The following is a 12,404-nucleotide window of genomic DNA, read 5'->3' on the forward strand; positions in this document are numbered from 1 at the left end:
AAGAGCTAGAGAATGAGTCAGAACAGTGAGCTTCACAGCCTATGGAGCAAGTAAAGCTGAGTGACTTTGGGCAGGAGACTTGCTTGCCAATTGGGGTGCTTCCAGGCACTTAATTGAGAAGGGCAGGTTTGCAGGCCCATGGAGATATGAGTGCTTTCAGGATGAGGTTTATGGTGGAGTGGTATACCCTGAGGCTACTTATTAGGATCCTTAAAAGAGCTTTGTAATACTGCCTGGCCAGAGAGAGGCTTGCCTGTGGGTGCACTGAACATTCCTGTCCTGACTGGAAGAACTGTGTACTGAACATTTCTGATCCTGAATTGTAACCTGAAAACTTCCCTAATAAAACCCACAACTATGTGTCTTAGCTCTGTGTGGCCATCCATTGTAATGAATTATCAAACCCAACTGAGTAGAGAATGCTAGAGGAGGGATGTTTGGTGCTCTAATTTTGCTCTCTTCTTTGAGCCAAGATTCAATAATATCTTTCATTCCATGTCCTCTTCTAAGTCTAGCTTGAATTTCTGGCAGCTCCCTGTGAATGTACTGCAACAATTGATTATGGATTATCTTCAAAATTTTACTTGCATGTGATATTAATGATACCGTTCATTGATTTTTTCACATCCATTGGGTCACCTTTCTTTGGAGTGGGCACAAATATGGATCACTTCCAATCAGTTGGCCCAGTAGCTGTCTTCCAAATTTCTTGGCATCGACAAGTGAATGTCTCCAGAGCTGCATCAGTTTGTTGCAACATTTCAATTTGTTTTCTCTCAATTTCTGTCAATTTTTGCCAAGGACTTTTTCTCGATTACATGCTACCTCTTGAAATGACTGAGCATCGACCAATTCTCTTTGTTACAGTGCTTATGTATTTCTTCCGTCTTCTTTTGATGTTTCCTGTATATTTAATATTTTGCCAATGTTGTGAAGTGTAGTCCTGTTAGTTCTGACTCGTAACAACCCTGGGTTTCTGCAGAGAAGCTGATGGGTGTGAACTGCCAATCTTGTGATTGGCAGTGCACTGATTATCCTATAGTGCTACACCAGTACTCTATTTTTCCCATGTTGTTGTTGTTGGTGCCATCGAGTCGGTACCAATTCATAGTGACCCTATGCACAACAGAATGAAACACTGCTTGATCCTGGCCAACCTCACAATCGTAACTACACTTCAGCTTACTGATGCTGTCACTTTGCCAATCCATCTTGTTGGGAGTCTTCCTCTCTTTCTCCATTCCTCCACTTTACCAAACATGATATTCTTCTCCAGTGAATGGTCCCTTTTACAATATGTCTGAAGTATGAAAGACGAATTCTGGCCATTCTAGCTTCCAAGGAGCACTCTGGCTGTACTTCTTCTAACACAGATTGGTTTGTACTTTCAACATACTCCTCCAACACCAAAACTCAAATGCATCAATTCTTCTATGGTCTTGCTTACTCATGCATGCATATGAGGTTATTGAAAACACCACAGCTGCGCCAGGTGCACATTAGTCCTCAAATGGACATCTTTGTTTTGCAACACTTTAAAGAGGTCTTGTGTAGCAGATTTACCCAATGCAATATGTTGTTTGATTTCTTGACTGATGCTTCCATGAGTGTGATGGTTGATCCAAGCAAAATGAAGTCATAGACAACTTCAATCTTTTATCCATTTACTTGGATGTTGTTTATTGGTCCAATGGTAAGGATTTTTTTTTTTTTTTTCTTTTTACACTGAAGTGCAGCCCATACCGAAGTCTGTGGTCTTTGATCTTCATCGATAAGTATTTTAAGTCCTCTTGGCTTTCAGCAAGCAAGGTTGTATCATCTGCATATTGTAGGTTGTTAATGATTCTTGCTCCAAGTCTGATGCCACATTTTTCTTTATATAATCCAGCTTCTCTGATTATTTGTTCAGCATATAGATTGAATAAATATGGTGAGAAAATACAACCCTGGCTCATACCCTTCCAACCTGAGGGGCTCAACTTGCAGCACAGTATCAGGCAATATTCTACTGCTATTAATAAGGTTTACAATGGCTATTTAGAAGTGATCCACCTCTCCTCTTCTTAGTCTGCCTTAGTTTGGAAGCTGCAATGAAACCTCTCTATCATGGCTAATCCTGATGTTATTTAAAATACCTGTGATATCACTTTTGGCATCATAGCAATACACAAACTACCACAGTATGACAAACTGACAGACCAGTGTTGGTTGTTTCCTTTAAATTCCTGCAATTATGTGCTACTGAATTTATGATAAGATAGTGGACTTAGTTGAACTTTGACAACAATTCTTCATCTGAGCAAAAACTTGACTGACTGATATCAAGACTTTCAGAGATTAGGCCCACAGATGTTCAAAGGAGACAAGAACCTTCTTACAGAGCCGGCAGAGTGAGGAAATCTTCCCTTAGAGCTGCTACCCTGCATTTGTATTTCAAGCCTCTTAAACTGTGAGAATATAAATTTCTATTTGTTAAAAACAACCACTTGATGTTGTGGGCTAAGCATTGGCTTTTTTGCCTTCTTTCCTGTAATTTCTACTGCATTCTCAAAAAAATATTGATATAGGCACACAAATACTAATTGCTACAATATTGTAGCTAGAACAGCAGAAAATTTAACAAAATCAGTGACTATCAAAACACCAGAAGTCACGAAAACCACAGCACATATTTGTAGTACATGCCGATGAAACCATGTGATTTCAAATTTCAAAGATGTTGGAGAAAAACAAGATTCCAGGAATGGATGGAATACAAATGGAAATATTTCAGCAACTGTTGCAACCCTGGAGACACTCATTCATCTATGTCAAGAAATTTGGACCACAGCTTCCTGGCCAAATGATTGGTAGAGAACCATATTTGTGTCCATTCCAAAGAAAGGTGGCCCAGCAAAATGTGGAAATCATTGAACAATATCATTAATATCACATGCAAGTAAAATTTTTCTGAAGATAATTTAAAAATAGTTGTAGCAGTACATCAAAGGGGAGCTGCCACAAACTCAAGTGGGATTCAGAAGAGGACATGGAAGGAGGGATATCATTGCTGACATCAAATGACCGTTGGCTAAAAGCAGAGAATACCAGAAAAATATTTACTTGTGGTTTATTGACTACATATAGGTATTCAACTGTATGGATCATAACAAACTATGGATACCATTACAAAGAATGTCTATTCCAAAACACTTAATTATGCTCATGAGGAACCTGTACATAGACCAAAAAAGAGTAGTTACAATACAACAAGGGGATACTGAGTGGTTTAAATTTGGGAAAGGTGTGCATGAGGGTTATCATTTACCAGGTTTATTCAATCTGTATGTTGAGCAAATAATTGAAAAAGCTAGATGATATGAAGAAGAATGTGGTAACAGGATGGGAGGAAGACTCATTAATGACCTGCAGTATGCAAATAACACAACCGTGTTTGCTTCAAGCGAAGATGACTTGAAATACTTACTGATAAAGATCAAAGACCACAGATTTCAATAAGGGGTACACATCATTGTAAAGAAAACAGAAGACCTCACAACTGGACCAATAAATAACATCATGATAAGTGGAAAAAACATTGAAGTTGTCAAATATTTCATTTTACTTGGATTCACAATCAATAGTCAAGAAATCAAACAAAATATTGCTTTAGGAAAATATGCTGCAAAAGATCTCTTAAAAGTTTTAAAGAGCAAAGGTGTCAGTTTGAGGACTGAGGTGCACCTGATCCAAGATATAGTATTTTCATTTGATTCATTTGCTGGAGAAAGCTGGACAAAGAATAAGGAAGACCATAGAAGAATCAATGTATTTGAATGATGGTGTTGACAAAGAATGTGGAAAGTATCATGTATTGCTACTGCCAAAATGTATTGTTTTGGAAGGGATGCAGCCAGAATACTTGTACTTGTCTCACATAGTTTGGACATGTTATCAGGAGGGACCAGTCCTGGAAAAGGTCATCAAGCTTGGAAAAGTAGAGGGTCTGTGAAAAAGAGGAAGATCTTTAACTAAATGGATCGACACAATGACTGTTAACAGTGGACTCAACAATTATGAACATGGGGAAGGACCGGGCAATGTTTATCCTGTTTTGCATAAGGTCACTGTGAGTTGGAACTGACTCTAGGGCAATTAACTGCAACAACAAATACTATAGTAGAGTTGTTATTGGATTAAATGCTATATTGGTAACATTGAATAGAAAGTAAGTTTGTTTGTCAATGAATTATTTTTTCATTACATATCGATATAATTGATAATCACTACATATTTCATTATATTTATTCCATAACACTGGTTTAACATGAATGTTCCCCCTCTCCACCTCCCAGGAAATAGTTTTAAGTCTCTGAATGCAGGAGTTTGCGAATCCTTCTTGCATATATCTCTATAATATCTTTTCTATTTAATTCCCGGGTTAATGCGCTGGACTGCGAAGTCATTTGAACCGTAAAGTCGACGGTTCAAGCTCACCAGCTGCTCCAGAGAAACCCTATACAAGGTCGCTATGGGTCAAAGACGGCTGGACGGCGTTTAACAACACTGAAATAGTTTTGCAGTTATGGAGGCATTGGCTTCTCCGGGTTCAGCGATGAGTCCTGATTGAACAACACTGATCAGGGGAATCACTTCCTCTACACGGTAGGTCATACCAAGCACTTGACTTCTGGGGTCACTGAGTCTCTTCAGACCCATAGGAGGAAGCACGTGGCCCCTGTCACCCACGTGACCATTGTTACAGCGGTGGGCAGCGGTCTTACATACTTGATGGAAGCCTGCTTGAAACATTTCAACAGGGAGAGACACACAGAGATTCACGGACAAACTGAAATGGAATGCAAAAACAGGCACTGTTGATTTGTTTGTGCACCTTTCTGTTATGTGAGTCAATAAATCCTCTGAATTTAAACCAATTTCAGTTTTCAGTTAGATTTACTGTTATTTATAAATGAAAGAAAAAAAAAATTCCTCAATATTATGTCTGCTCTTCGGCCTCACATATGAATCCAAGCGAATAATAGCTTCAGTTTCAGATTGGGAATTATTAAATTTAGTGTCTCATCTCTAAATTTATAGTTTTCATTAGATTGTATATACTATAGAATATTATGCCCTAATTGATTAATTAAACAACTTTTATTATTATTTTATTACTAAGCATTCACTACAAGATAAGACAATAGTAACTTGGTTTAGGGGATACAACAGAAACACAGCCTGAGATCATAGAGAGTTCAAGATACTAGGAAGGGAGACAAGAATGTGAGGAAAACATTCAAACGTTATTATAGGAATTCCGAAAGAGAACGAAGGAAGGACATCTTATTTGTTTGGTGAATGTAGGTGTCATTAAAGACTCCTAAGAAAGGGTTCCTAATTTTTTTTTGGTGCAGTGGCAGTTTGGTAAAGCCTAGGAATGGACTTGTTTTCAAGTGAATAATATAAAATACTTGGGCTTGCAAAAGAGTCATATTGTATTGAAAGTTATCAGAATATTAAAAAAAAACACATGCAAATTTATGATTAGTAATATTTATTGTGTTTTATTAATACATTAAAAATAAAATCTAACAGTGGGCATAATTCTTAAAACAATGTTGAGGTAGTGATGAGTGTAATTTTGAATTATATGCAGCAACTCTAATGTGACATGAAATATCTGTGGTTTCTTTTGGTTGCAAAGTCCTTCTAATACTATTGTGGTTTGTGGCCTGTAATAGAAGGATATACTAAATTTCATTTAGAGGTTTAGTTTGATGTAATTTCTTGGACCTCTGAATTCTGTGCCAAGTAAAAAACCCTTGTTCTAAGAAGAGATAATATTTGAACTGATCTTTGACAGATTGAAGGAGTTAGCTAGGTGGATGAAGTTGAAATATATTCTGGATATATGGGCTAGTATGTGTAAAAGGATGAGGCATGAGAGAGAATAAGTAATTGCTAACAGGTTAGATTGAAGATTGAATTTGGCAATGTGTAGGAAGTGAAAAAGGAGCTCTGGTAGTATAGTGGTTACGAATCAGGTTGTGAACAGCAAGATCAGCAGTTCGAAACTACTGGCTACTCCACAGGAGAAAGATGAGACGTTCTGCTCCCATAAAGATTTACAGCTTAGGAAACCCTGTGCAGGGTTGCTATGAGTCGGAACCGACTCGACGGCACTTAACAACAACAACAAATATATATATTCAATCACTCCTGCTTTCTGAGGAGGTTCTTTGAGGTGCTAATTTGGTACTGTTGGAGCATAATTAGACCTCCCTCCCCCTAAGAGATGGAGAAAGAAGAGAAGGAAATAGAGAGCAATTCCCACAGATTTTTATTTATTTATTTTTTTGGTGTGTGTGTGTGTGTGTGTGTGTGTGTAAAGGGATAATGTTTAAGAAAGAAGAGATTTATGAGAAGCAGCTGAGTAAATGGGATTTACCTCCCCCCCTCACCCCCCCAACAAACAAACAACCCAAACGCAATGCTGTTGAGTTGATCCTGACTGTTAGTCACTCTATATAGGGTTTCTGAGACCCTATATCTTTACCAGGGCAGACAGCCTCATTATTGTCTCACAGATCGGCTAGTGGGTTTGAACTACTGACCTTGAGGCTAGCAGCCCAATGCCTAATCCACAGCGCCACAGGCCTAATAAATGGGTGAAGAAGAAGAAGATGTTGATAAATTTTCTCCTCCCTCTTTTCCGCATTCCCTGAAGCTTTAATTATTTTGTCAATATTTTACGGATATCAGATTTATGTTTCTTTAGAGTATTTACTGGAATCCTGGTGTGACACTGTGGGTTAATGTGCTGGACTGCCTAGTCCAGCCAATGTAGGCGGCTAAAGCTCACCAGTCACTCCTCGGAAACACAATCCAGGGTTGCCATGAGTCGGAACCGATTTGAGGGCACTGAACAATAACAAAAACAGAGTATATACTGGATTGAGATATGCCATGAAGCGGTCCAGTGATACTCCAGTTACACAGTTGTTTGAGTTTTTGAGCACAGTTGCTCCACATTTAACTCTGTCCTAAATTCATTCATTCAGCAAGAGTATTTGCGTGCCTTCCCTTCTCCATGTCTTCTGAGCAGGCCATTGTTTTCCAAGGTCAACTCCTAAACGCTTCTATAATGGCTTTTCTGACAACTGTACGCTAAAATCCGCCCCCCCCCCCTTTTTGGGGGGTGGTGGGTGGGTTCAAACTAGTTGCAAATATTCACTTCACCCTCCTCTACTGACTCCTTGGAGTCAAGGGTGATATTTTAATAAATTTACTAACTCAAGTGTATGGCACAAAGTGTAGATGCTTAATGAATATTTATTAAATGAGTGTCCCATGTATATCAGTGACATCACATCCTGCGTGCAAAGGCGTCATTCTACACTGGGAGGCCCAGAAGCCGGAGGGTTTAAGTCACTGTTTATAACGTGCACCGAACATCTCCACCGCGACTTAAGGCTTCAGACCGCCCACAAGAAAAGCAGACTCTGGAAGGGTTGGATCTCTGTCCTTAAACTGCCTTCTGGAACGGAGACTCCATTTCGAGGCGGAAGCACGTTGCCTGGGAGGGGCCGGCGCTCAGTTACTATCTGGGAATAGAAGGTGCGAGAGTCGGGAGCTTGGCAGCTCGCTTATCGCGGTGTTTCCTCCTCCTTCACTCCCGAGGGAGCTCTAGCGAGAGGAGCTACGAGAAGATGGCCGTGGCCTGTTTTTCGGTGTGAGCAAGTGGTGGCGGCGGCTGCAGAGACTGCGAATCCTGTTGACCTGGGCACCTGAAATTCTTCTCTCCCTCCAGTGAGCGCGCGTACCTTCGTGCCTAGGCGAGAGCCAGATCTTCTTCCTCTGGGAGATGCATTTGTCCCGGACTAGGGGACGTTCTGGGAGTTCATGCTACGCTGGAGGTTCCTGGCCGCCGCTCTAAGTGTTTTGAGCCATCGCAGCACCAGCTTCCTCTCAGGCGGTGAGCCTCCGGGATATTCCTCCTGCCCCTGGCGGAGGCGATGACCGGAGAGAAGATCCGCTCTTTGCGGAGGGACCACAAACCCAGCAAAGAAGAGGAGGGGGACCTACTGGAGCCTGGGGATGAGGAAGCGGCGGCTGCCCTCGGCGGCACTTTTACGGGAGGCAGGATTGGCACTGGCAACAGCGGCAAAGGCGGCAAAGCCTGTCATAAGATCTTCAGCAACCACCACCACCGGCTGCAGTTGAAAACAGCTCCTACTTCCGCCATTCCCTCCGGCGCCCCTGCTTTGCCGCCGCTGCACAATTCCTCCTTGACTACCACCTCTCAGCCCCCGATTGCTCTAGCGGGCACCAATCCCATTGCTGTCGTCGCAGATGGAGGTAGTTGTCCCGCACACTACCCAGTGCACGAGTGCGTCTTCAAGGGGGATGTGAGGAGACTGTCCTCTCTCATCCGCACTCATAATATCGGGCAGAAAGATAATCACGGTGAGGAGCTCACCCCTCTCCACCTCTCCTTACTCCAGACGGGTTTGCCTCCCCAGGCCTCTAGTATCCTAGGCCTTCCTCCAGCAGACCCTTTTTCCTCCACTTTGCACATGATCTTGGCCAAATGACGGATCTTGACCAATTCAATAATAGCATGGTAGTGGTCACTGGGGGTGGGGGGTAGGGGATGTTGATTTCTGTAGGTACAAAGGAATGTTTTCTACCGGTCAGAAGGTTGTCGGTTTCTCTTGTTTGCAGGAAACTTGATAAAAAGTGTCTACAATTTGCATTTGAAATAGATTATAGAATTTTGGTTTCTGAAAGTCACACTATAGAAATTTGTTGGCGTTTGGTATCTGGAACAACTAAACTGATTTCTGAGTAGCTAAATTTTTATTGCCGTTTTCAGGGTTTTTATTTGCTTATTTTGGGTAGTTAGTTGCAGTTAGTAATATCTTGATGACTATGACCAAAAATAATAACTTCATAAATTCATCATAATCTATATGAGTGACTTAATATAGTATTATTTGTTATTGATGGACTGTGTTTCTACTTTTTGCACTATCTTAAACTCATCAGCTGAGTTTTTTTGTTTCTCCTGTTCTAAAAACGTGATCTTTTAATCACCAGTAAAACTTATTAATGAAAACTAATGTGAACACTCAACTTTCAATATTTAATAAGCCATTTCAAACAGAATCATGGACAGATATTCTTGATAGTTCTGCTTTTTTAACATGATAACTATATAAATTAAAATTCTGTACTAAAAATGATGTAAGATTCAATGAAACACTTGCCTATGGAATTGTTGTTAAGTGCTGTCATCTCAGTTCCGACTTTTAACGACCCTACATAGGGTTTTTGGAGCAGCAGTGGCTACCTTAATTTCCTTGGGTTCTAGATCTTTTTATAAAAAAGGACAGAAATTGAGATTTAAACACTGAATAAGGTTCTTACTGGTTATATAATTATTAATAACTGTTTGTTTTCTGACTTTAAAGTATTGCAATAATTTTAATACCTGTTATTTAACATAAATCCCCCCAAAGTTCCTCAAAACTCGTAATTTTTCATCGACTTTTATTTTGTTTCATCATTTACTGTTGTCTTAGTAAGCATAATATTTGTTGATGGTAATTATATTCTCACCTTTGAGAAGTAGATGGGTTGTAGCCTCTGGTTGTTAGTTAATTTTAAGGAAGGTTTTCAGAGTTGATCTGCATAGTAGCTATATATTTCATTTATGGCTTTGCCTTTAAAATATAGAGTTATATTACTCTGAAATATCCTGAAAGGAGTCAAAATGTTCCATTTGAGAGTGTTGTTGTTAGGTGCCTCACTGAATTGGTTCTGACTCAAAGCGACCTCAAACACAAACAGAATGAAACCCTACCAGGTTCTGCGTTATCCGCACAATCATTGTTAAACTTGAACCCATTGCTGCTGCCACTGTACCACATCTGGTTGGGGGATTCTCCCTCTGTTTCATTGACCCTCCACTTTACCAGGCATGATATTTTTCTCTGGGGACTGGCCCCTCCTGATACATTTCCGAAGTAGTGTCACCATCCTGACTTCTAAGGAACATCTGGCTATTCTTCTTTCAACAGTCTTTCTTCTAGTAGTCCATGGTACTTTTAATATTCTTCTCCAACACTGTAACTCAAATGCATCAATTCTTCTATGGTCTTTCTTATTTATTGAGTGTCCAGGTTTCACATGAATATGAAATTATGGAAGAGTTGTCTTGTTCTTGTTGTTAAAGTGCAGTTGAGTTGATTCCGACTCGTAGTGACCCTGTAGAGGTTTTCTAAGGAGCAGCTGGAGGGTTTGAACTGCAGACCTCGTGGTTCATTGTCCAGTGCTGATCCTACAGTGCCACACCAGGAGTCCATGGACGAATAGTTCCTTTAAAAAAAGAGTTTAGTGAAGATGACTGGCAGAGTGTTGTTGTTGTTGTTAGGTGCCATCGAGTCAGAACCGACTCATAGCGACCCTATGCACAGCAGAACGAAACAATGTCTTCACTACTGTTGCCACACTTGAGTCCATCAATGCGGCCACCTGGCCAATCCATCGCGTTGGGGGTCTTCCTCTTTTTCTCTGACTCTCCATCTTACCAAGCATGATATCCTTCTCTAGCGACTGTTCCCTCCTGACAATATGTCCAAAGTATGAGAGTCGAAGTTTGGCCATCTTGGCCTCTAAGGAGCACTCTGGCTGCACTTTTTCCAAAACAGATCTATTGGTTCTTTTGCCAGCCCATGGCACTTTTAGTATTCTCCTCCAACATCATAACTCAAAGGCATCAATTCTTCTATGATCTTCCTTATTCAATGTCCAGCTTTTGCATCTATATGAGGTTATTATTGGCTGGCAGAGTACTATATATAAAAGTAAGTTAGAACTAATTTTTTTGGCTGATCACAGAAGGCCTTCAACGTTTGCTAATTCATGGAATGTTGTTGTTAAGTTCCATGGACGATTCCAACTCATGGTAACCCTGTATAAGGTTTCAAAGAAGCAGCTGGTGGGTTTGAACCACCTGCTTTGTATTATCCAGTGCATTATCCTGCAGCGCCACACCAGGACTCCATGAGGTAAAAGAAAATTCTGTCATTGTAATTATAATCTTAAAAATTCTTCTTCTTGTTGTTAAGTGCCATTGAGTCGGTTCCAACTCATAGCCACCCTGTATAGGGTTTCTGAGGAGTAGCTGGTGAGTTTAAACCACCAACCTTGTGGTTCAAACCAACCTTGTGGTTGAGTGCTTATCATACAGTGCCACACCAGAATTATTTTGATTCTCTAAAATGCACTTTTAAAATTACTTGGATATATACTAAATGTTCACATAATATTTAGTTGCCTTTATACTGCTGATGGAGTCCTGGTGCGGCGCTGTGGGTTAATGCACCAGATTGAAAAGCTATTTGAACTGCAAGGTTGGCAGTTCAAGCTGACCAGCTGCTCGTTGAAAACACTATACAGGGTCACTGTGGGTCAATGGCACTTAACAACAACAACATATTGCTGATAGTTCTGATGAATGCTGCATATACTTCTGGAAAATATAATTGGGCTCTTCCCCTCCCCTCAATATACCTTTTCATCTCCTACAGCGAAGTTTTCTGTGATAATTATTTAATAGAGTGCTTCTTTGGTCCCTCTTTTCCTGGTACATTAGTAAAAGCATTGGCTGCTAACCGAGTCAGTGGTTTGAACCCACAGGCCTCTCCATGGTAGAAAGATGTGGCAGTCTTTTTCTCTAAAGATTTACAGTCTTAGAAACCCTATGGGTAGTTCTACTTTGTCATATAGGGCTGCGATGAGTATGAACCAACTGCAGTGCATTTTGTTTTGTTTTCTTCTACCATAGCTCCATACATTCTCTATTACATTAATTTTGCTCTTGATAGTTCCTAATCTTATTGCTTTATCTAGATGCTTAGTATACTTTTCTTTTCAAATTACAAAAGACACATGCTCTTTAAGTCACCCAAAGGAAAACAGATTACATACTACATTTGGATTGTTATAACTTGATTGGTCTGTAGCAGAATCATACAGGTACATAACAAAGGCATATAATCATACCACATAGTTAATTTTATATTCATTGTAGGAATTCTTTCCATAGCATGATGATGAGGATGTGCTATTATAAGTATAATTTATTATATGTATCAGCATTATGCAAAGTGTTTATGTACATTATTGCAGTTAATATTCACAACAACCTTGCAGTGTGCAAATACTTTTATCTTTTTTTTTCAAAAGCCAAGAAAGTGAAGTCCAGAGACAAAAGGAAACTTTGCCAAAATTGTATAGTCAATTGACAAAGCTAGGAATTAAATGGCTAGGACTCCCAAGCCTGTAATCAACTTCTTTGGAAATATGTTTACTGAAGAGGAATTTTTTTGTAAAGAAGTCAATTCTAGTAATGTATA

The 12,404-nt window shown here is 39.9% G+C and overlaps 1 protein-coding gene and 1 pseudogene across 1 annotated transcript in view; one reads left to right on the forward strand and one right to left on the reverse strand.

Annotated features, from left to right (window-relative positions):
- Positions 1 to 4,536: 4,536 nt before the first annotated feature.
- On the reverse strand, positions 4,537 to 7,437 carry LOC102828006 (annotated as a pseudogene).
- Positions 7,438 to 7,687: 250 nt separating this feature from the next.
- The window catches only part of ANKRD13C (ankyrin repeat domain 13C), a 113,792-nt gene continuing 109,075 nt past the window's right edge, over positions 7,688 to 12,404 (forward strand). The window contains exon 1 of the mRNA XM_006862412.1: positions 7,688 to 8,448. Coding sequence (XP_006862474.1) covers positions 7,998 to 8,448 — 451 coding nt within the window. The 5' untranslated portion in view covers positions 7,688 to 7,997. The remainder of the gene's footprint in view (positions 8,449 to 12,404) is intronic.

This window comes from Chrysochloris asiatica, unplaced genomic scaffold, assembly GCF_000296735.1.
Source record: "Chrysochloris asiatica unplaced genomic scaffold, ChrAsi1.0 scaffold00048, whole genome shotgun sequence".
In the NCBI taxonomy this organism is placed as follows: Eukaryota; Metazoa; Chordata; class Mammalia; order Afrosoricida; family Chrysochloridae; genus Chrysochloris; species Chrysochloris asiatica.